Source organism: Panthera leo, chromosome C1 (assembly GCF_018350215.1).
Source record: "Panthera leo isolate Ple1 chromosome C1, P.leo_Ple1_pat1.1, whole genome shotgun sequence".
In the NCBI taxonomy this organism is placed as follows: Eukaryota; Metazoa; Chordata; class Mammalia; order Carnivora; family Felidae; genus Panthera; species Panthera leo.
Genome location: NC_056686.1, coordinates 81,731,860 through 81,758,386, shown reverse-complemented (window position 1 = coordinate 81,758,386; position 26,527 = coordinate 81,731,860). Strand labels below are relative to the sequence as shown.

Sequence of the window (26,527 nt, the reverse complement as noted above, 5' to 3'; positions counted from 1 at the left end):
GGTCATGATCTCATGGTTCATGAGTTCAAGCCCCATGTTGGGCTCTGTGCTGACAGCTCAGAGCTTGGAGCCTGCTTCAGATTCTGTGTCTCTCGCTCTCTCCCTGCCCCTCCCCTGCTCACTCTGTCTTCCTCAAAAATAAATAAACATTAAAAAAACTTTTTTAAAAATGTGGCAAATGAACTACAAAGTTTAGAACCAATTCATTTTGTAGTATACTGAGATATACAAGGATGACTGCAAAACAGGAAGAGATCTGTAGCACAGCAGGTGATGTTCTCCGCAAGTGCTAGGAGAGTTGTGACACAGTATGAAAGTTCTAATACCTACAATATGCTATACACCGTGCTATGTTCTAGGAATATATGTTCTAGGAACAAAGCAGAAGAGCCACCCACTCTTATATAACTTATAGGAAAACAAAATATAGACATCTCACAAGTAATTACAAATTTGATGTGTGGTAGTGAGAACAAAGGAAGGGATGTGATGTAGCTGGAAGTTTACGGAAGACTTCTCAGAGACTTCTAAACCTGAAAGAGGAAGACAGGTAGAGGTGGACATAAAAAGACAAAGAGAAAGCAGTAGAAGCAAATGAAACATCAGGTTCTAAGCCTGAGAAATCAGAGAAAATACAGCATATGCAAGCTATTTTACAAAGTCCAATATAGTTGGGGTGCCTGGGTGGCTCAGTTACTTGAGTGTCCAACTCTTGATTTCAGCTTGGGTCATGATCCCAGGGTTGTGGAAATGAGTCCCGTGTTGAGCTCTGTGCTGAGCATGGAGCCTGCTTAGGATTCTCTGTCTCCTCCTCCTCCTTCTCCTCCTCCTCTGTCCCACTTCCCCACCTACGCACTCTCTCTAAAATAAATAAAATGAAAAACTTTAAAAAAATTCCAATTTAGTTAAAAGAAGAGAGATGAGATTGGAAAGACAAACACTGAGGATTGCTTTAGAGTTCTGTAAGCCATGTTAAGGACTGAGAAGTTTACACTAAGGACAAAAGCCAGTCACTGAAGGGCACTGAGAATGGAAGTAATAGGACTTTATGTTGAATCATCCTTAGTGCTCGGGAGAAAAATAAGTGTAGGGGAAGAACTCAAAGTGGTGAGGTGAGTCAGAGGCCTTCTGGGATTCTTGGACTAGCTGTCCAAATCACTCTGCATGAAAAGGAGTGTGTCAGAATCTGTATTAACAGCGCACTAAACACACTACTAGAAGTATGCTGACTTGTATTTTGGCAAACGCTCCTGGTACCATCAGAGACCAGCACTTTGAATAACACCTGGTTTAGACGAAGGTGGTGTGCAAGAGAGCTGGGAGACAAAAGGATAGATTCAACAGAAATTTAGGATGAGAATAAGATTTGGTGGTAGGATGAAAGGAAGAGGAATAAAAGACATGTTTTCTGGCTTGTTACTGACATGGAATTCGATACCCTGAGCTTTTTACTGACACAGGTGAGGAAGGGTTTGGGTTTTTTTTTTTTTTGGGGGGGGGGGGGAGGGGGTGGGGAGAAAGGCTGAGTGGGTAGGTGACAGGAGCTGAACTGATCACACTAAGTCTGAAGGTGCCTAATGGTCCACTAAGTTCCTACTCTGGGTCTCTCAGAAGAGATCTGAGCTAGAAAGAGCCACGTGGGCATGTCACAGTCATGAAGGTATAATTGAGCTATGGGAACAGGTGAAGTCCCCCAGGCAGAAAGAAGAGAAAGGATATGATGAGACAAAGAGAGGTGGAACATATCTAGGCAAGAAGTGTTGAGACCAGGAGAAGAGAAGATTTTAAGAAAGAGAATGGCTCACGCTGTATGAAAGGTACCTAGAGGGTAAGGACTGAATAAGGCTGGTGAGATTTACCTACTGTAGTGATCCTGGGGACACTGGGAAGAATAATTTCAGTAAATCGGGGCTGAAACCAAATTATAGTAGGTGAGGAAATAAAAAGGGAAAAAGTATACAAAGCAAACAGAGAGCTTATTTAGTAGGTCTGGCTATAAATGAAAAGGGAGGAGAAAGGGTGATACATGTGTGGAGTTCAGGGTAAATTCACTCAAAATGAGAGAAATTTAATGATGCTTGTGACACTGGTGACAAGTAGCCAACACAGAGAAAAATGTAAGAGAAAGAGGGATGAACGATAGTGCAAAGTCTCTTGAAGGGGAGAAGAAGACAGGATCTGGAGTTTACTTGTCCTAAAGTCATCTATGCCTTTTATTAGAAGAGAACGATAGGTGTGGTATAAGTGGATTTTGTGAGAAAACCTGATGGGAGTTTCCATCCGATACCTTCTATTTTTTCTGAAAAATAGTAGGCAAGCTCATAAGGAGGAGTGAAGAGAGTTGGTAGACTAATTTTCTGATACAGTCTTTGTGAAAAATGGGACAGCATGCTGGAGAAATGTGGTGACATTTGTCAAGCGGAATAGAGGGCCTATTTGTAATTAATGCTGATAAACTTCAACTGGTATCAACTGCTAGATTACAGGATATTCTCTAGCTACACCCAACAGTCTGGATACAGGCATGAAGAAAAGATTACTAGAGTCATCAAAAGTATATGTTTTAACAAGGAATCTGGATTACAAGATAATGGGGCAAGCAAGTTCGGGAAACGACCTCTTTTTTCCTTCTCTAATAAGTGAAATGATGTTCAGTTCAGATACAAGAATAGTTAAATAATGAATATTAAATAATTACCTAATAACTCCCTCGGAATTACAACTGTAGATCTTTGTAGAGAAGACATGATTGAGTGTAACCCTCACAAATATTTGATGCTTATTATCCTACACAGACGACTGGTTAAATTTAAACCTCAAATATCTGATAACATAATTAAAGTACAATCTTTTGTTCTCATTACTATAGATTACCTCAGACAAAACACATAAACTACTCTCCCCATTGGATTATACCCCAAATGCAGTGTAATTTCAAATTAAATTCCATTCCATTGCCTTCTACCAAATACTCTCCCCTCTCCATCAGAAGGGATGACAAAAAATATTCCACATTAAGAAAAACATGCACTATATTTAAATATTTGGAAGTGAAATATTTGGAAGTGTGAAAAGTGCCATAAACATCCTGGCTTCTAGACCGTATGCTACTGATCAAACCTCATACCACATGGATTTTGGTTACTCTTTAAATATAAAATATCTCCAAAGTTAGAGGTCAGGGACATGTAAAGAGAAATCAATATTTTTGGAAAAAAGAATCCCAAGTGTTAATGTATGCCTGAAAAGGAAAATATAATAAGATTAGATCATGTAACTTAAGAACAAGTGAGTAGCAACATACTGGAGAAAATCAGACTGAAAATACGTCTACCTTATATATAGTGAACATTGTAAGTAATTTACCTCTTTAAATATTAGCATCCCCTTATAACACAAGAGTAATTCCTGTTCTGTTGACTACATATTAGGAAAAAAACGAGATAACAGCACTTGGTAAACATTTCAATTATGCCAATATAAACGGTATAGCAAAAATATCTTAAGCTATTTTTGCTTCCCAAATGACATGCTGAAGTTGGAAACACAATGAAACAATCAAAAATGGTCTGGGTTCAATACAATCTATCTTGATCTAGAGGAAGCACTGAAGTATTACAGACCATAATTATTTGAAAGTATGAGTAAAAGGGAGAAAAAAGAGGTAAGACAGAAGGTAAAGGAAGATAAGACAGCTGATGTAATGGTTTAATAATGAATATTTGATCGTTTAACAACAGAATAATAATCACAATGAGATAACATGGCACAAGACGTTAAAGAGCTAGAGCAAAGGTAGATTTAAATACGATACACAAATAGAAGATTAAAGCAGTTGGTAGCAAAGATATGATATGCAGTTTTCAATAGTGGTCATGATACGGGAAGATATTTTACTTCTTTTAGTAGTTTCTTATCCTCCATATAGAACAACAAAAAAAAAACGTAAATGATGGAAATAAAAAGCAGATCAGGAATGTATTCAAAAAAGCAGTCTTAAAAAAAAAAGCCTTTAAAGAGAGTATTAAATATACTGTAGTCTTAAATAAACTGAGAGCTTATCATAATATCTGAACCACATGTGTGATGATTATTTCAGCCCAAGTGTCTTGATAGCTAAATTAATTACTCTGAAACTCCCACTGGAAAACACTCAAAATCTTTACTGGTGTTCATGCACAATATATCCTGCCATATCCTCAGGAGCATAAAACTTTGGACCTAAATCAAAAATGGAAAGTAACAGAAATCAATTATAGATAACTATAGATAGAACTATCCTTAGAAATAAACATTTCTATCACAAATACCAAGCTTTTCTAACTGTATGTAAATGATACCAATTTGTGCCATCTACAATGCTACATGGTATTGCCAAGTTATGTCCATATTAGTAACATCAGCAATATATGTGTTTATGTGTACCCACCATTGAAAAAGATCACTATCTATTTTAAAAAAAAAAAAAAAAAAAAAGCAAGCTCCAGACTTACTAGTTTTGCTTGTTGAGCATTTACTGGATCACCATACTGGAGAAGAGCCTGAAACTGGTTATTTTTTGTAAATGTGATGATCTTTAATACAGCACCAAACTTTGAAAATATCTGTTAAAAAATTAAAATCAAAATATTATTTATCTACTGTTATCTTTATTTCTCCAATTTATAGGTAAACATGAAAATTAAGTTAAACTTACTTGGTGAAGAACATCAAGTGTTACAGGGTAGTACATATTGTCAATAATTATTCTAAGCACTGGACTCTGGGCTGGAGTCACTGCACTCTCACTAACTGTGGTGCCACTAAGAGGCGTATTTGCTGTCTGGACAGCTGTCACAGCTTGAAGAACTGCTTGAGCACGCTGAAAATTAAAAGATAAGCACTTTAGAAACACACTCCATATTTTCATTTAAACTTTGCTACATGTTACACTATTAGTTCATTTTTTTCTACAACACACACAGATTAAACAAAATTTAACAATCATTCAATAAATACTTTGGAGCTCCTACCATGAGCCAGGTATTATCGGTTTATAATTCAAGTATCTACTGGTATTTACTTCAAAACAATTATCTAAGGTTTGGGACCTAGATAATGGAACAAACGAAGAAAGGCAACATAATTTATTTTCAAAAGAACAAAATATAGTTTGGCAGATTCATATCATCAGAAAATGTTTTAAACAAACTTTTAGAGAACAATAAAACTTCAACTTAACATTATTCACTCCATAAAAAAGGTACCCAGTAAACCTCAGCAAGGGGATTACCAGATTATCCAAAAGAACTCCTGTAAAGTTTATTATTTCTAATACAATCTTAAAGGAGAAATATTCAGGACATATATTAAGTCTTTTTCATAGTAGCATAACTTCTAAAATACTACTAATTAAACCAGACAAATCAACGACACTTAAGACACATCTTAATTTCGGAGATTTTAAAATGTGAAAAAATATACATACTAGAATATTACTACTATGATAGATTCACCAGTAAGGAAATAGTATTTCTACCTATCTGGGGTCAAAAAACCTATACAAAGGCAAATAACTGTTAAGTAACAATAACAAATACTACTACATTGTTTTACAGTTTGAAAAAGCTGTACTGGCAGATGAATAGGAATATAAACTCAGCATGATAAATGAAAAGGAAGGCAAACACAAAAGATATGAGAATAAACAAAACTGGTAACTTTGACAGCACATATACTATGGTAGAAATAATTTTGCAATCCGTGTGTCAAATCAACACAATATATACCTTAAATTTACACAATATATCAATTTTTATCTCAATAAAGCTGGAAACAAAAAAAAAAAAAAAGTCATTTCATTGACATGTCCCATAACCAGGAGATCACGCAGTTTGGAATTCAGAGACCACATGCCCATCTGGTCAAACCTCATTATTTAAATGCTAATTAAACAATAATATGACCTACAGATCTATATATTGGCTGAGGTGACTTGAAGTATTTTAAGTAGTGTACTGCAATATTACTTCCTTCACTAGTGAAGCATGTCCTTACATATATTTATGTTATTGCAAGCATGGAAATATCACAACTTAGGAAAATACTAACATCTCCTACCTCAAATAATGGAATGTCTTTTTAAAACAGGAATCACATGATATACTATCCAAATGGAACAAAAGGTTAAAAGTTTCCTCTGCAACCCTGTCACCCTGTATCCTTTCTCATACCCATTCCATACCGATATAAACATGGGTACCCTTCCATATATCACCTAGGTGTGTGTGTGCGATATGTCTATTACAAACCTTTCCCCCCAGTACTATTCACTTTTCTCCATCTTCTCTTTTTAGCTTAACAATTAGGTTTTCTACTATCATTAACAAATAACTTTCCATATTTTTTTTAATTGATGAAACAGAGTTGGCTTGCCAACAAAGATTTTAACTGAACTTAGTGAACTATTACATATACATATAAAAGGACACGGATCCTAAGAGTATACAGCTCAATAAAACATCACAAATTGGACATATCTGTAAAATGACTAGATAAAAACAGAGCATTGTCAAAACCCTAGAGGCCACATTCATGCTTTCTCCCAGTTATATAAAATGGCATCATATGTGTTCTACTTTGGTCTGGCTTCTTTCACTAAACATTATTTTTATGATATACATCCATGTTTTGCAAGTATAAGTAGCTTGATCATTCTTTTTGTATTCTAAGAAATTCCAACAAATGAATATGCCACAACATATTCTACTGCTGCTGAACATGTAGATGATTTCTAGTTTGGGACTATTATGTATTAGTGTTCCATGAACTTTCTCATACGTATCTTCTGATGCACATATTACATATTTTCTCAGGTATGTAACTAGGATAGATTTACTAAGACAAAGATTATGTATATGCTCAGCTTTACTACATATTTCAAGTTTTTAAACATAAGTCTACTAATTTACATTCTTAGCATGTATATATGAAAGTTCCAGCTTCCCAACCTTGTTACCAACATCTGGCATTACCCATCTTAATCATAGGCAATCTGACACAGTACATGGTAGTAGCTCAATGTGGTTTTAATTTATGTCAAAGTTTCTTTTTTTTTTTTTTAAAGTTTATTTATTTATTGAGAGAGAGAGAAAGAGAGAAAGAGCATACACATTCACATGCTAGCAGGGAAGGGGCAGAGAGAGAGGGAGAGAATCTCAAGCAGGCTCTCCACTGGCAGTGCAAAGCCCAACATGGGGCTCAAACTCCTGAACTGTGAAATCAGATCCTAAGCCAAAACCAAGAGTTGGACGCTTAACTGACTGAGCCACCCAGGCACCGGTGTCAAAGTTTCTTAATGCAAACCTCACCCACACTGTGGATCAAAAGATGGCTTTCTAGAGGAAACTAAGGGGAGACCTGAAGATGTCTACTAACCGGCCATGTGAAGTGTGGGTTGGAAAAGTGGCACAAGGGTAGGCAGGCCTTAATATTCCAGGCAAGAGTGACATCACAGAAACATAGTGGCCTCAAAAGACTGGAAATAAGAGAAAGCATGCCAGGTTGGAGGATTTACAATTACTTTTGGGTAGAAGCACAAGGAAACATACAGCCGTAAGACAGAAATAGTAGCCATCTCTTCTGAAGGGCTTTATCCTGAGCATGAAAAGGATATGGCTGCAGGAGAGTAACTAAAATCAGATTTGTCTGTTTTACAAAGATATATACATACTTAGGGGTACCTGGGTGACTCAGCTGGTTAAGTACCTGACTCTTGATTTCGTCTCAGGTCATGATCTCACAGTTCATGATTTCGAACACCACATGGAGCTCTGCACTGCCAGTGTGGAGCCTGGTTGGGATATATTCATTCATTCATTCATTCATTCATTCTCTCTCTCTCTCTCTCTCTCTCTCTCTCTCCCCCTCCCCCCGCCCCCTCTGTCCCTCCCCTACTTGCACACACTCTCCCCCACTCTCAAAATAAATAAACCAACTATTAAAAAAAATATATAAATATATATATTTAAGAGAGAGGGACGGGGTGAGGGGAAAGAGACTAATAGGGAAGGGGAGAGGGGAAGTGTAGGGGAAGGGGAGAGGAAGTAGGGAGGGAGAAAGAATTCAAGAGGGGAAAGCAAAAAAGCAGATCAATAAGAGAGCTGTTATCACAGTACAGCCAAAAGGTAACTGTGTCTGAGCTACTAAAGTAGCAAGAAAGATGATGAAAACTAGGCAGATATTAACAAGAGTGAACTGGTAAGACTTGGTAATTTGAGGAAGGATCATGGAAGAATTCAAGGTTGACTCATATTTATTGGACTCTCTTCTATTTATGAAAGCCCAGAAAAATGCCTATAAATGAGGTGATGGGGATTAAAGAGTACCCTTATCATGATAAGCACTGAGTAACATACAGAATTGCTGAATCACTATATTGTGCACCTAAAACTAATTAACACTGTGTTACCTACACTGGAATTAAAATTAAAAATAAAAATGCCTATAAATTAATACAACATGGAATAAACCCAAACACTGAATAGAGAGAATGTCCTCATTAGCATAGAATACTTTTACCAAAATTCCTGGAATGCAGAAAATAAATGGAAACAAATGGGAACAAAGAAGACTTAGTGAACACAGAACAAACAGGGTTTGCACTGTTAACCGCCACATTATGTCAGATTAGAAACTGGCAGAGTCCTAGGATGAAAATCAAAGGGTTAATGGAAAGTCTGCATAATGAACAAATTCCTCTTTCTCCCATTCCCTCATCATCTCTCTCCCTTATCATTAAAAAAAAAACCAACAAAATCCTCCCCTAAAAGAAAGAAATTCTAAAGAGAGTTTTACAGGCCCAGAATAAGGTGCTCTTTGGTATTTATGGGATCCCAGCTCAGTGTCCAAACTCCTTATTTTACTCTAGAGGAAAGCATACCAGTCCAATAAAACCTAATTGTCCTTTCTAAAATATATAAACACAACTGGGGGGAGGAAGACAGACAGATGGACAGAAGATAAACATAACAGCTAACACTGAAAGAATGAGATAATTTAGATAGAGTGAGGTATTTTTAAAAATACTATTAATTAGTAGTATCCTTAAAGAATTGTGAAATCACAAAACACTGACTAATTGTAACCTAAAAAGGATTATCAAAAAAGATTAAAGGGCTTCTGAAAATTAAAAATATGGCTGCAAAAACAATTGTTTTGTTTTGTTTTCCCAACACAAGCAACTGTTGCATTGATTGTTCCCTATGTCTGGAATAGTCCAGGCCAGAATAATTGTATTTATTTCCAAATCACTTTGAAGTTTGTAACTGAAATGTCACCTGTTCATGGGGTTTTCACTAAGTATTCTATTTAAAATTATAAATCCCCTTCCCTTACATGCATTTGTCTATAGATGCCTTATCTTTTTTCATGTTCCCTGCAATGGAATCTTTTAAAATGAGAATGCATTCACAAATTACTAAAAATACTAATATATAAATAAAATTGAAATACTGAATGCCATTTTAAATTCTGAGTAAAATAAATATAGAATATCTTTTAGCATATTTCCTCATGATAAATTCCTAGAAGTACAATTTCTGGTTCAAAAGGAATGAAAATTATTACCAAATTAAAACAAAACCCAGCTGAAAATTCAGCCTGGTCTTTAGACAAAAAATTTTAAATATTTATTTATCAACTATCAAAATGATCTGGAAAAGTCAGTTTTTATGAAGGTTAAAATATATGAGGAATTATTTTCTATTACATTTTCAGTAAGACAAACAGCCAGATAGTTTATATTTTACTGAAACATAAAACATATAATTAGCTAAAAACTGTATTAAAAGAGCCAAAAGACCATTCCTTAAATGCTATGTTTTTAGGTCTAAAATCATTCCTATGCTATTTAAAAAATATATACATATTAATTTTAAATAATTGGTATCTTCTACATCACACTTAAAAAAATTCAATATATTCATATATTCTCAATTCTTACATTCCCAAACACCCCCACTCCCACCAGAAAACCATTCACACATCTTCAATAAAAATATTTTCATAAGACCTACAGGTCTTAAGTTTCTTATAGAAATATTTTTATTTCTAACATTTTTATTCCTAATTTTAGTTATTAATAACTAAAGGTATTAAACATACCTTAAAACTCTAAGCAACAGACCTGTACAGTTTATGCTAATAGTAAGCCCAATCTCATGTGCAGTTTCTATACAAAAATTTGAACTTGCAACATGAAAATGAACATTTTGACTAGAACCTTAAAGCTTTGAAAAAATATTACTTCATCAAGTACCAATTTAAAACATGCACATAATAGACTTCACATACATTTTGTAAATTAACATAATATTTAATACTTAGGGACATACTGCAAGAAAATGTCTTTAAAATAACAAGAAAATGCCCATAGCTTCTGAATGGTTAAATATTTTTACTTTCTGTTAATATGTTTCAGACTCTTAATATGTCCTAGGCCATTTTATTTGTGTACCTACACATACTCACTTGGTTTAATGTATTATCTGTTTTTAGTTCTTTGTGATTGGAGTACTGGATATAAATTGGTTGGTTACGGAGATGAGGTGTCACAGCAGAATAGTAATTAACCATAGTAATAGCGGCTTCCTCTGTTGCTAGTTCCAAAAATGCCTGAAAATTTAAATAGCAAACATTTTAATACCATGAATTATATTCAAATAAACCTCAGTATCTGTGTAATATATTCAGTTAATAAGAAAAATCAGTACAAGACTATAACCTTCCCAGTTACATTTAGATGTTCAAGTAAGTTATCCTTACTTATCCTTATTTTCCATATACCACAAATATAGTCCCCCAACAAAAGCTAAAGAAAATAAAATCTAAACGTTTTCTAACATCAGAATTTTACCACTCTTAGAGACATAAGAAATCTTAGTCATTTTTAAAGCAGTATAACTCAAGAGAGAAAGAAAAAAATTAAGAATTAAATATCAGATTAGTGACATTTATTATATTTAAGAGCATGTTAAATTTCATAAGTTCTTCTAAATGATATTAGAAATTTTAAAGCAAAATTTTAATATGCCAGGGCACCTCTGCCACAGATACATTTATTAAATGAAGAATTATCTAGGATTAATGACTGTTTTCTTCTAATGCTATCAGATAAACACTTCCATGAGAACTTAAAGGAGAAGATGCTACTAGTATCCACCCTGTTTTCTGATATCAAAGCCACAATGAAAGAAATACTTCATTTGTATTTTCCACAATCTCATTATAACAACTGTTCAATTAGAGTCCAAAAGTGAATTCAAAAGGCAAAATTTAAAACTACAGTAACTCATTCATTTTGGCTCCCTAGTATTAATTTCTGAAACACCATTACCAGGAAAAGTCAAGAACTTCTGTTATGCTCTTTTACAAAAGTTAGGACCTACTATATTCTACCCTTTTATTAGGAGATAGCTAATTCACACACACAGGATAGCTTGGGGCTTAACAGTTTTGTAAGTCCTGAAAGAAGCATACCTGATTTTTTCCTTTCAGCATAAGGATGTTGGTCACTTTACCAAAAGGTAAGCCTAAAGCAATAACTTCAGTTTCTGTCACTTCACCAGGTAACTTTCGAATATGAAGTACACGAGAAGGAGCACCATCCATTTTATCTTCTCCTTTAAATTTTTTACTATCATTACCATTGGCTGAAAGACATTTAAAAAAATAGTTTATTAATTTTTCCCATTTGTGTAAAAAAAAGAAACCCCACAAAACAAAGTTTAAAAAAGAACTTAATTGAGCCCTGGGTCACATTGGGCTCTGTGCTCACAGCTCAGAGCCTGGAGCCTGCTTCGCTTTCTGTGTCTCCCTCTTTCTCTGCCCTTCCCCCGCTCATGATCTGTCTCTCTCTGTCTCAAAAATAAACATAAACATTAAAAAAAAATTTTTAAAGGGGCGCCTGGGTGGCTCCGTCCGTTGAGCATCTGACTTCAGTTCAGGTCATGATCTCACGGTTCGTGGGTTCGAGCCCCATGTCGGGCTCTGTGCTCAGAGCCTTGGAGACTGCTTTGGATTCTGTGTCTGTCTCTCTCTCTCTCTCTCTCTCTCTCTCTCTCTCTCTCTCCCCCCCCCCTCCCCTGCTGTGTCTCTGTCTCTCAAAAATAAACATTTAAAAAAAAATTTTTTTTTTAACTTAAAAACATAGCTGAGTATGCCTGAATAATTTCTAAAAATTAAAAAACTGGGCTTTCAAAGGGAGAGAGAAAAATCATATCCACCAATTATTATCAAATAAAATTATGTTACCAATTAAGGTAACTACTGGGTAAATGTTTCTGAACAGAGTGTGTGTATGTATATACACACACACACACACACACACGTAAAGAGTAATAAATGACAAGCAAAAATTAAAATGCAATTTCAGAAAGAAATTTTCCAATGGCTAAAGAACGCAATTATCTTACAATTTAATCATCTTATTATAGACTAACAGAAATACAAAAAGTGTGAAATATTGACTTAGCAAAAATTAGGGTGATAAGAAATTATTAATGGTTTAATTTGAAAAATATTGTACTCAAAAAGTGGAATCAAAGAAGGCAATGCTGTAAAAATAATCATGCAGTCAATCCACATTACAGCTTAACTACAGTAAGTCTCTCCTAATTTACTAATATTATCTCTTAATCCACCTAAGTATTTTGTCACTATCAACATCTATGTAATATAAAACACTCATGGACTTCATTAACTTACTGTTATTCTGACCTTTAAAATAAACTGATATATTTTTATCCAACAAATTAGTTACCTGCCTTTATTCCAAAGCCTCACCAAAAAGAAAAGTCCTACTAAAGACACAAAATTGGTGATATTTTATGTAAAACTGTTTGAAGGACTTGCAATCTATCCAATATTCCACAAGAGTAGTTCCTAATTGTCTAAAGACTAAGGGATATTTCTGAAACTAACTAAAATGAAGGATCCTCAATAACACTGAGAAATATGTATACTCCACTTGTGTATAATTTTAGGTACTTCATGGTACTCCCCAAATCAACACTACCCATAAACATTATATGTGTGTGTTGTGTATGTATACATATTCAACAATATCTATAAAATTCTAAGATCAATTTGATCTCTAAGTGGCTTTAAAATTCATTTACACACGGATTCTTTAAGAGTTACTGAGTATCAAAAAAAACCAGTTACTGAGTGTCAAGAACATGTTTTTAGCACTGTTTGAGGCTCTGGGGGATACAGCAATGAACAAAATGATCAGTAAGATCCCCAATGCTCTCTTACAGTCTAGTAGGAGAGGTGGACTAACTTACATGAACAAAATGTCTCTTATAGTGATTAACTGCTATGAATAAAGCAAAGCAAAATGTTGTTGATTAAAATGGACTTAGCAGAGAACCAGAAGAAGGTGGTGTGATAGTGACTTTATTGGATGATTAAAGAAGGTATCTCTAGGAAATAATATGTGAACTCACTTGATAATTAACTTATTAAGTTAAATTTAAGTCATATTTTATGCTAAGAGCTTTACTGAAGTTTATATACAGGAATGGCCAGCCAATGCCTTTAGAAATCCTCTTTGGATGGCTTTGTACAGAAGAGTAGTAGGCTCTGGCCTCTGGATATATTACCATGAAAATCTTGCTGGCTAGCTCCTAATCACTCCAGAAATAAGAAAAACTAAAGGAAGCCCTCTATACTTCATAACTAAGGACGATTTGTACACGCACAAGCATCTGAATATATAGAAAGAAGAAAGAGGCTGAATTTTCTCTTTTGTGGCATTTTATTGAACAAAATCATGACTGGGTCTGTTAGCCGAAAATGTAAGTAAAGCAGGAATTTAAGAATACATGTATACTTTAAGACTTATAATTGGCATACAAACATATACTCTTATGTAAGACTACAGCCATTTCTTGGCAAAGCAAACGGAGTACAGAATCCTGACAGTTTGTGTTCTCATTTGTTCATTTGTTGGAATAACAAGAATGAATACTTCATAATCCAATCTAGAGCCCCAGGAGTTATAGGTTATGGTATCAGTAAATTTCAGTTTTTCCTAATTTAGTCTGTCCTTTTCTTTCTGGGGAAAAAAAAAGCAAAAAAAAAGTACATCACAATAAAGATACTATCTATTATTGCATACATAAAGGCTTCCCTTTTTAAGTTATTTTTAGAATATGATCCTCAAAAGGTTAACAGCTTGCATTTTCCCATTATAAAGAAAATAGGATAGTTTATTGTTCTGGATTTGTGTTGGGTAATTCCTGGGCAGTGTGAATTGTGAACGTTAATAAAACAGTTAAATAATATGGAAAGGTAGAATCATTTTGAAAAGTCAAAGAAAATAAATAACCTTATTTTTTGAAGCTACTTTTCTTTTACATCAATATTTAACATTCCCTGCAAATTAACTACATGCCAAACACTGTACAACTCTATAGTACAATCCCATTTATGGATAAGAGCTGGTTAAGTCGACCAAGGTCAGACATTAAGTAGTAAAAGACAGGAAGTAATAGAAAAAGACTGAAACTCAGGAAATAGGACTCCATGGCCTGTGGTCTTAACCCACCACACTATACAAGGATCCCAAAGACAAATATTGCATTATACACAATTGCCAAGATAGGATCTGTCCTTTTCTTCCAAAGACCATGTAACATCAAAACTTACACTTTTGTCACACTCTGATATTCCCTCAGTTAGTTAATAGTTTAGAAGGGGTAGCTACTAAATATTCATACTTTAGTACTAAATATTTATATTTTGGTGTGAAATATTATTAAAGTTTGCATTTTAGATAATGAGACTATGAGAACATGAAATTGGGAAATAAGGACTTCTTTAATCATATTGACTAAAGCATACTTTCATATATAAAAACACTCCAGCCCTAGAAAAGAAAATGGGCACAGGAAAATATATAGCCCTTAGCTTATAAAACACATATGCCATTTATTACCCTATCAGAGAAGTAAGGAAGATTGGGTCTCTCTGGGTTACAGATCTAGGATTCTTCAAAGGCAAAGAATAATTTGAACCTCTTTCCATGATCTTTTCCCTTCCACTCCTCAAGTAAATCCAGAAACTTTTGGTTTGTGTATGTAAAACCAGTAACAATTAAAATGATTTCTAAGAACTTAGGCAACAACAATATAGTAATACTTTTATTTATGCATACAGGTTGTATATAAATTGCAGAAATCTTTAATATTATTTTCCATATATTATTCAGCCTTCTTAAAGCCTTTTGCTTAAGATGTTCTTCTCAAATTTGAAACAAAATAGTATGTAAAAATATGCAAAAACTGTTTCTATTTGAATACTTCTCTGCCAAATTCAAAAGTGGTTTTCTACCTCAATTCTAAAGTGACCATGTTCATTCACCTTTAATCAGTCTCTTTTTTCCCTTGACTGACCTTTGCTTTTTACTGGTGTTTATCACAGTTTTCACGTAACAGTCTCACCAAGATTCTGGGTAATTTGTTAAATCCATCCATGGCCAAAATACTGTAAGCCCTCTCATACTTACCATATCTCTGTTCTCACAGCACCCCTAACAATTCACATCTAGTTTTCTTACTTCCCTGACTCACTGTATAGTTGTTTGAACTTTCTGTTAAGCACGCATTCCCAGTAATGGTGGGAATTCCTCAAGCTGTACTGACCCCAAAGTCCTATCTTTACTTCCTCATGTAAAACCTGGGTCTCAAAAACCACCTGCTCATTTAATTTGTAAATCTATTACCTTAGTCCCACTCATTCACCAATTTTCTAATTCTATACTTTCAACTGCATCAGCCTGAAGTGCAACATTACAAAACTTTATACTTCCACTTATTTATACAGTGGAAACTATTTAACAAAAGATAAGTACATTCTCATTCTCTGAAGTCTTTCAGACCCAACCATTTATAAAAAAGCATTGGTAGCATCCTTATCAAATGTGAAACTGAGAGGAAAAGCAGTTTCAATTCCAATCAGTTTTAGTTAAGCTTCAGGGCAAAGCATAATGTTATAAAAGCTGTTGGCTTTAGAAAAATAAAAAATAAAAAAAACCCTGAGTTACGAAAAATGAATGCTCATATTCTTTACATTCCTATCTGGGAAAACAGAAAACCCAAAGAAGAATTGACCAGAAATGCAGGTATATACAGAAAGATACTTCTGTTATTCTGCTAGCTGTTTAGTCAGGTCCAACAGCCACCACACAAAAAATCTTAGGCTTAATGTAAAAACTGGCTATAACTCTGCATTTTCAAGAAGCTGCACTGCACAGCCTACTTGCCAGAAGTACCTTACGCATGAGCTAGGAAAAAATAGAAGGCTGAACTAGAAGACTCATGTGCTGGAATACTTCAAAGCATTATAGCAAAATGAAATGGCATTATATAAAAATGTCTTCACATAAAAATTAAAATCTCAAAGAATTCTGAGTAACATATACCAGAATCTATGGGATGATTTCAGTTTTTTCACATAAAGCAAAATATCACACTTTTAACAATATTTAAATCCTACTATTATAGAATAACAATCAGAATTACTGGCAGAAATATGTATACTTTAAAGGGACAGTCCATATCCAGAGCTATGAAGAAATGACTCAAAAAATTAAAGAGACCATGTTTTACAATTGTCAAACCTCCTCCCCAATGAAAACTAGTTATTCCTTTCAATAAAAGCCAAATCCAATACTAATTGGAGCTAGGTTTTTTTATTTTTTTAATGTTTCACTTTTATTTCTGAAGGAATATATTACAAAATATTCTTTTTTTTTTAATTTTTTTTAACATTTATTTATTTTTGAGACAGAGAGAGACAGAGCATGAACGGGGGAGGGTCAGAGAGAGAGAGGGAGACACAGAATCTGAAACAGGCTCCAGGTTCTGAGCTGTCAGCACAGAGCCCGACGCGGGGCTCAAACTCACGCACCGTGAGATCATGACCTGAGCTGAAGTCGGCTGCTTAACTGACTGAGCCACCCAGGCGCCTCTATTACAAAATATTCTTAATGCAGGGACTTCTTATTTACCTGAGACTAAAATTCTAATGACGTTAACTTTTCTCACTTCTAAAAAAAAATTTTTTTTTTTCTGACACAAAAAACTGGCATGTATATAGAAAGTCTGGACAGATGAGGGAAAGGCCATTGAACAGACATTTTTAGAAACAGAATTCTATAGTAAAGTGATTTTGAGGAAACATTTTGGATAAAGCTGGAATAGAAGAATGAAATCCTCTTCTGTATCTGATAATCATAAAAGTTTCCTTGTAATACTGTCTGTAAAAGTACCTTTTTGAGACACTTGGATGAAAATGGCATTTTTTTTTAATAAACTTTTTTAATGTTTTATTTATTTTTGAGAGAGAGAGAGAGAATGAGGGAGGGAGGGACAGCATGAGTGGGGAGGGGCAGAAAGAGAGGGAGACACAGAATCCCAAGCAGGCTCTAGGCTCAGAGCTGTCAGCATAGAACCCAATGCGGGGCAAGAACCCACGAACCGTGAGGTCATGACCTGAGCTGAAGTCAGTTGCTTAACTGAGTCACCCAAGTACCCTGACAATGGCATATTTTTCCAGGCAAGTAGAATCACAAGTTTTTAAAGGTCTTTTATGCTGTTTGCTCTTATAAGCAATAATATTCAAATTGGGGTCTGTGAGATCATGTACAGACTCTCATCTTTTTTGTTAAGGAAAAAACATCTTAAAACTCAGGGTTTCCAATGTGAATGAAGGTAAATAAATTGAAAGCATGTAAATTTCTTATGTTAAAACAAGGCTTTAAGGAATTTTATTCCATCAGAACACAAGACTCAATCATTCTTTAGTCACTGAAGTACATTGTCTTTCCTAAAGATACTTTTAAAAAGATAGTAACAAATTATTGTTTCTTTCCACCAAAACCCAATCTCCTTTCCCATGATCTTCCCTTTGTTAATGGGACTATCATCCATCAATCTAGTGATTATCTAAACCCAAATGAATACTTCTCCCAAACCAGTCTACTTCCAAATAACTCAGAAGTTCTAATTTCTTGATACATTATTTCTTCCATATTCTAAGAACCTAAAATTCAGAACACCTTAATATCTCTGGAGATTACAGTACAGTGTTTAACTGTCTACCCTGTGTACAGTAGTAACCTTCACTCCATACCCCACGAAACACAAATGGAAGAAAAATCTTTTCTAAAATGTAAATCTGGTAAAGTCCAAGATCCCTAACATAACAAATCAAATCTTATATGCAAACCTCTACCTATCAGAACTCAACTTTAGTCACTCCCCTTCTCATATTTCACATTTCAGCAAGATAAAACTAGGACTAGCTCATGGTTCCCAGAGGTATTCTACAGTTTCAAACGAATTTTGGACTTGTTTGAAAACTTTGTAAATCCATATAGAACATGTCCAACACCACAGAGAATTAATTCCCTTGTACTTCCTGTTCATCCGAACACCCACAGGCAACCCTTATTCCGGCTACTATACTAAAACTTGATTATCTGTTCTTTATAAAAATGGAATCACACAGTGAGTACTCTTGTGTCTAGCTTCTTTTGGTTCATAGAAGGTCTAATATTCACTCATGTTTTTGTGTTAATAATCATTCTTTTGTTATGAGTAAGTAGTAACCTACTGTTTGATTATACTACAATTCACTGATATTTTCCTATTTACAGACATTTGGGTAATTTCAAGTTTGGGACCATCATAAATCAAGTTTTTTATACACATTTGTACAAGTCTTACAGTGAACATGTTTACACTGCGTAAAAACCTAGACCAGAAAGTACGAGGTCATAAGCTGTCTTCATGTTTAACTTTATAAAATACTGCCAAAGTTGTTTTCCAAACTATTTTACACTTTCACCAGCAATGGCAAGTTGTTCCAATTGCTCCACATCCTTCCTCATCAACATTTACATTGCCAATCCATTTAATTTTAGCTTAAATTCCAGTGGGTGTGACATACCTCACAGCAGTTATAACTTGTGTTTTCCTGATGACAAATATTTTTGTGCATTTATCAGCCATTCATATACCTTCTTTGGTCTATTTCAAAAAAAATTAGGCCGTTTGTGCTTACAGATGTGAAAGAATTCTTAAGCTATTTTGGATACAAGTCCTTTGTCAGATATAAGCACAAATATGTGAATATTAGGATCTTTACCCAACCCGTGCCTTGCCTGTTCATTGTCTTAACAGTGACTTTGGATGAGTTTTTCATTTAGATGAAATGTCTAGTTTATAAATTATTCTTTTATGGGTAGTGGTTTTTGTGTGTTCTCTAAAAAAAAAATCTTCATTTACCTGAAGGTTAGATATATACTCTATATTTTTTCAAAATGCTTTATGTATTTAGTTTTTTAGGTTTAGATATACATCCATCTAACTTTTCTGTACAGTATCAGGTAGTTTGTTTCTTTTTTTCATATGTGTTTCTGTTTTCTGGCACCATTTCCCCAAATGAATGACCAAGGCACCTTTGTAAATAATCAGTTGATCATAAATATAGGAGCTTCTTTCTGCACACTATTCTATAAATACTAATCCTGCTAATATTAAACTGTTTGATTACCACAAATTTACAGTGAATCTTGAAATCAGATAGTGTCACTTTTTTTTTCTTTTGGAAAATGGTTTTCATCTAGGTCCTTTTTTATTTCCACATAAATTTTAGAATCAACTTCTCAATTTCAATTTAAAAGCCTGTTGAGCTTGACTGACTTATAGATTCAATTCCATCCAATATGGGGGAAAATGACATTTTAACATATTGAGCCTTCTAATTCATGAACATGGTTTCTTTCTCATTCAGGTCTTTAATATCTCTTTGTAGCATCTTATATAGTTACTGATATACTTGTCTCCCAAATTATTTTTTAAATGTATTCCTTGATATTTGTGTTTCTGGTATTTTTGTAAATGGATTTTTTTCATTTCATTTTCCAGGAATTTGCTAATAATATCAGGAAACAATTTTTGTATACTGAACTGGCATCATATAACCATTCTAAATTCACTGATCAGTTCTATGCAACATTTTTTAGATTCCTTTGGGTTTTTTATTTTAAAAATTATGTTTACTGAGAAGATAGTTTTACTTCTTCCTTTCTAATCTTTATGCTATTTTATTTGCCCTATGTAAAGAAAAAAGCAGGAGAAAATGTGAAAACAGACATTACTTCATTCCTGCTTTTAAAGAGAAAACATTCAATATTTCACCATTAAAGAATGGAATTTGTTTTAGGCTCTTATTGGATGTCCCTCACTCAACCTGTGGAAGTTCCCTTACCAGTTTTCTGAGTTTTATCATGAATGAATGCTGTATCTGTCCTATTGTATCTGTCCTATTCTCCTATTGACATTTTTTCCCCTTCATTCTATTATTGTGATAAATTACACTGAGTTCACTTTGAAATGTTAAACCTTACAATCCTTGGGTCCGCCTCAATTAATAATCATGAATTATCATTTACAAATGATAATTCTAAAATCTAACATTTTGTTAAGAATATCTGCATTTATGTTAATGAAAAATATTGGTTTGAAATCTTGATTTCTTATATCCTCTGGTATCAGTTATAGCAGCATCACAAAGTGAATTTGGAGTATACTCTGCTTCTCTTTTTCTAAAAGCAGTATACTGAAGATGGCTATTATTTCCTACTTTGAAGTTTCATAAAATACAACAGTGAAACCACCCATATCTGAGTAAACTCACCTATGAGTGAAATCACCTACGCCTGGAGTAATCTTTGTGAGAAGATTACTAATCTAATTTTTATAATAGACATAGAGCTAATCTGTATATATTATGGAGTAACAGTTCATGTCAGTTTTAGTAAGTTAGGTTTGTGAAGGATCTTGTCTATATCACCTAGGTTGCTGAATTTATTGGTATTACTACTCTTTGCAGTACTGCCTTATTTTCCAGTTAGTTTCTGTAGGATCTGTAGTGGTACCTCTACTTTCATTCCTGATATTGGTAATATAGCTTTCTTTTCTTGACAGATTAAACTTTTTAAAAAAATGCTTATTTGAGAGAGACAAGGAGAGCATACATATGCACAAGCAGCGGAGGGGCAGACAGACAGGGAGAGAGAGAATCTCAAGCAGGCTCCATCCACACTGTCAACGTAGAACCTGACACAAGGCTTGAACTCCTGAACCATGAGATCCTGACCTGAGCCGAAATCAAGAGTTTGATGCTTAACTGACTGAGCCACTCAGGCACCTCTAAAGCTTTTTCTAAAGTAGGTATTTTCTAATATGGGTATATACATAGACGTATTTTCCCCATGTACTTTCTCAAATGAGCCAACAAATTTTAATATTTTCACTTTCATTCAGTCAGAAAGATGCCCTTAATATCTTCAATCCATGTATTATTCAGAATTGTGTAGTTCAATTTTCAAATATTTGGTGATTCAAATTCTACTATGATCAGATACTATATGAGCTTTCAGTCATTTGAAATCTATTATTTTATGTCCTAATATATAGTCGATCATGGTGCTATATACACTTGACAAGTTTTTCTGCAGTTAGGGTATAGTTTTGTGAATGTGAGTTAAGCCCAGCTGAATGTTCAGCACTGTTCAAATCCTCTATTTATTTATTTTTTTTTTTAATTTTATTTTTATTTTTTAATATATGAAATTTACTGTCAAATTGGTTTCCATACAACACCCAGTGCTCATCCCAAAAGGTGCCCTCCTCAATACCCATCACCCACCCTGCCCTCCCTCCCACCCCCCATCAACCCTCAGTTTGTTCTCGGTTTTTAACAGTCTCTTATGCTTTGGCTCTCTCCCACTCTAACCTCTTTTTTTTTTTTTTTTTTTCCTTCCCCTCCCCCATGGGTTTCTGTTACGTTTCTCAGGATCCACATAAGAGTGAAACCATATGGTATCTGTCTTTCTCTGTATGGCTTATTTCACTTAGCATCACACTCTCCAGTTCCATCCATGTTGCTACAAAAGGCCATATTTCATTTTTTCTCATTGCCATGTAGTATTCCATTGTGTATATAAACCACAATTTCTTTATCCATTCATCAGTTGATGGACATTTAGGCTCTTTCCATAATTTGGCTATTGTTGAGAGTGCTGCTATAAACATTGGGGTACAAGTGCCCCTATGCATCAGTACTCCTGTATCCCTTGGATAAATTCCTAGCAGTGCTATTGCTGGGTCATAGGGTAGGTCTATTTTTAATTTTCTGAGGAACCTCCACACTGCTTTCCAGAGAGGCTGCACCAATTTGCATTCCCACCAACAGTGCAAGAGGGTTCCTGTTTCTCCACATCCTCTCCAGCATCTATAGTCTCCTGATTTCTTCATTTTGGCCACTCTGACTGGCGTGAGGTGGTATCTGAGTGTGGTTTTGATTTGTATTTCCCTGATAAGGAGCGACGTTGAACATCTTTTCATGTGCCTGTTGGCCATCCGGATGTCTTCTTTAGAGAAGTGTCTATTCATGTTTTCTGCCCATTTCTTCACTGGGTTATTTGTTTTTCGGGTGTGGAGTTTGGTGAGCTCTTTATAGATTTTGGATACTAGCCCTTTGTCCGATGTGTCATTTGTAAATATCTTTTCCCATTCCGTTGGTTGCCTTTTAGTTTTGTTGGTTGTTTCCTTTGCTGTGCAGAAGCTTTTTATCTTCATAAGGTCCCAGTAATTCACTTTTGCTTTTAATTCCCTTGCCTTTGGGGATGTGCCGAGTAAGAGATTGGTACGGCTGAGGTCAGAGAGGTCTTTTCCTGCTTTCTCCTCTAAGGTTTTGATGGTTTCCTGTCTCACATTCAGGTCCTTTATCCATTTTGAGTTTATTTTTGTGAATGGTGTGAGAAAGTGGTCTAGTTTCAACCTTCTGCATGTTGCTGTCCAGTTCTCCCAGCACCATTTGTTAAAGAGACTGTCTTTTTTCCATTGGATGTTCTTTCCTGCTTTGTCAAAGATGAGTTGGCCATACGTTTGTGGGTCTAGTTCTGGGGTTTCTATTCTATTCCATTGGTCTATGTGTCTGTTTTTATGCCAATACCATGCTGTCTTGATGATGACAGCTTTGTAATCCTCTATTTATTTTAAAGATCTGTCTTATCAATTACTATAAGAAATGTTAAAATATCCAACAATGATTATAGACTGGTTTCTCTCTTTAGTTTTACACATACGTGTATTTTTTCATAAACTTTGAAGGTCTGTTATTACTGGTATAAAGTGTTTTTCAATATATTAACCCTTTAAGCACTACAAAATATGATATTTTTATATCTGGTAATACTCCTGTCTTGAATTTTACTCTGAGGCTAATATAATCAGATGAACTTTCTTGTGCTTGTTGTTTGCACAGAATATTATTTTCAATCCTCTTTACTTTCAGCCTATCTGTGTACTTCAACCTGACTCTAGAAAATACTGCAGTCAGACCTTGCTTTTTAATCCAGTCTGACAATCTTTACCTTTTAATTGGACTTCTTAGACCACTAATGTCCAAAGGAAATATTCTGCAAGTCATGTAATTTTAAATATTCTATTAACCACGTCAAAAAATGAGGAGTGAAATTAATTTTAAGAATAGATTTTAGATCAATATACCTGAAATATTACCATATCAACATATAGTCAATATTTTAAAAAATGAAATATTTTACATTATTACTTTTGATACTATGTTTTTGAAACACAAAGGCATACATCTCCATTAGGAACAGCACAGTTCATGGCCTCATATAGCTAGGGGTTACTACAGCAGATTAAAGGGTTTTTCTGTTTTTTTTTGGTTTTTTTTTTTTTTGCTAATTTACATTTACACATTTATGTTTAACATCTATTTACTTTCTTATTGCCTGGTGTTTTCATGGTGTTCTTCTCTTGCACTGCACTAACAGAATATTTGATAATATTCCATTTTAATTCCTCCATGGGCTTTTTCCTTTTAAACAGCCCTTCTGAGGTATTATTCACATGCAATAAGCTGCATACATTTAAAGTATACAATTTGACAAGTTCTGATATATGCAAACATCCACGAAATCTTCACCCTAAGAAAGTATATATATCATTCACCCCTAAATTTCCTTGTACCCTTTGCAACCCATCCCCCTTGCTCCTCCCCACTCCCAAATCCAATCTGCTTCAGTTTGTATCTCCTTGGGTTTTATATAAATGAATTCATACAGAATGTATTTCCCCTCCCCCGTCCATTTCTTTTACAGAGTAGCATTATTTGGGTATTTATCCCTGCTATTACATGCATCAATATCTTATTCTAGGAGTGGCTGACTGGCTCAGTACAGCATAAGACTCTTGATGTTGGGGTCATGAATTCAAGCCCCACATTGGGCAGACAGCTTTCATAAAAGAAAAATAGCTTATTCTACATGTCTGAGTAGTATTTCATTGTATGCAAAGGAATACGAGGCCAAAATTGCAATCTATTTATCCATTCATCTGTTGATGGACATGTGGATTGTTTATGGCTTTGCTTATTACAAACAAGCTATTATGAACATTCAACTGATTTTTTTAGTTTTTTGGGTTTTTTTAAATGAACATATGCCTTCATTTTTCATGCATAAATGCCTAAGAGATAAACAGCTGACAAACGTCATTTGGTAGTTTAACTTTTTAAGAATCTGCAAGATTATTTTGTCCAAGTAGTTCTTCAAGTTTACGTTCTCACCAACATGAGAGTTACAGTTCATCCACATCCTTTCCAACACTTAGTATGGTCAATCTCTTAAATATTAGCCATTATAATAGGTGCGTAATGTTATCTCACTTCAATTTGCATCTAATGATTAATGACATAGAGCATCGTTTTCATGTGCTTATTTGCCATATGTTTTTGCTGAACTATCAAGTATTTTTGCCAATTTATTACACTAGGTTGTTTGTTGCCTTATTAAGTTTTAGCATTTATACAGTCTGAATTTATATATATTCTGGATCAAAGTTCCATATGCTCTGTAAAGATATTCTGCTACTCTATGGTTTGTGTTTTCATTCTACTATCAGTATCTGCAAAAGAACTTAGAGTCTAAAAGCTGATGAAATCCCACTTGTTCTTTTATAGTACTTTTGGGGTCCTATCAAAGAAACGTCTGCCTAATCCAAGGTCACAAAATTTTTTTACTATGTTTCTTCTAGGTCCACTCAGAGTTAATTCTTCAATATGGTATGGGGTACACATCCAAGTGTGTTTTGGTGTTTTGTTTTTGGTTTTTGCATAGATACCTTAGTCAAAAACCAGTTGTCCATAATTATGTAGGTTTATTTCTGGATTCTATTCTGTTCTATTCATCTATTTATCTTTCTTTATGCCACTATGATACTGTTTTGATTACTCAGCTTTATTGTAACTTGAAAACAGGGAATCAGTCCTCCCAACCTTTTCTTTATTCACTTTTAACTGTACTTCCTTGTATGTTTTTTTAATTATTTCAGTATGCAACCTTAATAGAATCTACTTTAAGTTAGAGTTAATATTCTATCACTTCATGTAAATAATAAAAACCTTACAACTGTAAAATTCTATTTATCTTCACTTAGTGCTAACTGTTGTCATATAAACATCAACACACAGTCTCTGTGTGTTCACTCACTAGCATTTTCCTTTATAGCTTTAAAAATATCTATAATCCTTGTGTGTTAATTCCACTATCTAGGTCACTTTGGTGTCCGCTCCTGTTGAATGCTTCTCTATTAGATGGAATGTTTTCATGCTTCTTTCCATAATTTGTAATTTTTGATGGTATGGGGGATATTATGAATGATAGTTCACAAAAAAAGACTGAGTCATGTCTTCCTTAGGGGGTGTGGTTTTGTTTAGGCAAGCAATTAAATTACTGGTGATCCTTATTGTCTTGTCAGGCCAAACTATCTAGCTTCTTCACTCTTCCTTTTAAGGTTGGTGCTTAGTGTAATGGGTGATCCATTCTCTTAAAGACTGGGCTTTCAGTAGTCTAAATTGAATGCCTGAGGTTCTCTCCAAGATGTCTGCATTCTGACTTCCCAGAACTCCCAAGATCTCAGAGCACTACAGAACCTTGGGAATCACCACTTTAGCTCTCAACCCCAGAACAGGTCCGTTCTGACAGATCATGCAGAGTTCTCAACCTGTATACAGGCAGCCCAGCTATTATTCAAAATTCTGAATCAAGTGAATCACCATACTGAATTCTGACCCCTGCAAAATGCCCAAACCCCTGGAGAGCTTCCTTTTTCAGGACCCTTCACAAATCCCAGATGTCTGAGCAGCTTTGAATTCCAGTCTATCTTTCCAGCTCAGTGAGACCTCCATGCTCTGCTTAGATTCTCCTTTCCTGTGCTACAACAATAGGGTAGCCCAAGGCAGAAAGCCAAAGCGATCATGGGACTCCCCTCATGGATTTCCCTTCTCTCAGGGATCTTTATCTGGTACTGTCTGCTCATCAATTCAAGACAATATATTTTATACAGTTTTGTAGTTATTATTTTTTTTTGGAGGGCACATG

General features: G+C 34.6%; 1 protein-coding gene across 5 annotated transcripts in view; it reads right to left on the bottom strand.

Moving 5' to 3' along the window:
* Positions 1 to 26,527, bottom strand: part of PTBP2 (polypyrimidine tract binding protein 2) — an 81,487-nt gene that overhangs the window by 25,539 nt on the left and 29,421 nt on the right. For all 5 annotated transcript variants that reach the window (XM_042952966.1, XM_042952967.1, XM_042952968.1 and 2 more), the window contains 4 exons: positions 11,518 to 11,690; positions 10,510 to 10,653; positions 4,697 to 4,861; positions 4,494 to 4,604 (listed from right to left, as the gene is read on the bottom strand). In XM_042952966.1, coding sequence (XP_042808900.1) covers positions 4,494 to 4,604; positions 4,697 to 4,861; positions 10,510 to 10,653; positions 11,518 to 11,690 — 593 coding nt within the window. The remainder of the gene's footprint in view (positions 1 to 4,493; positions 4,605 to 4,696; positions 4,862 to 10,509; positions 10,654 to 11,517; positions 11,691 to 26,527) is intronic.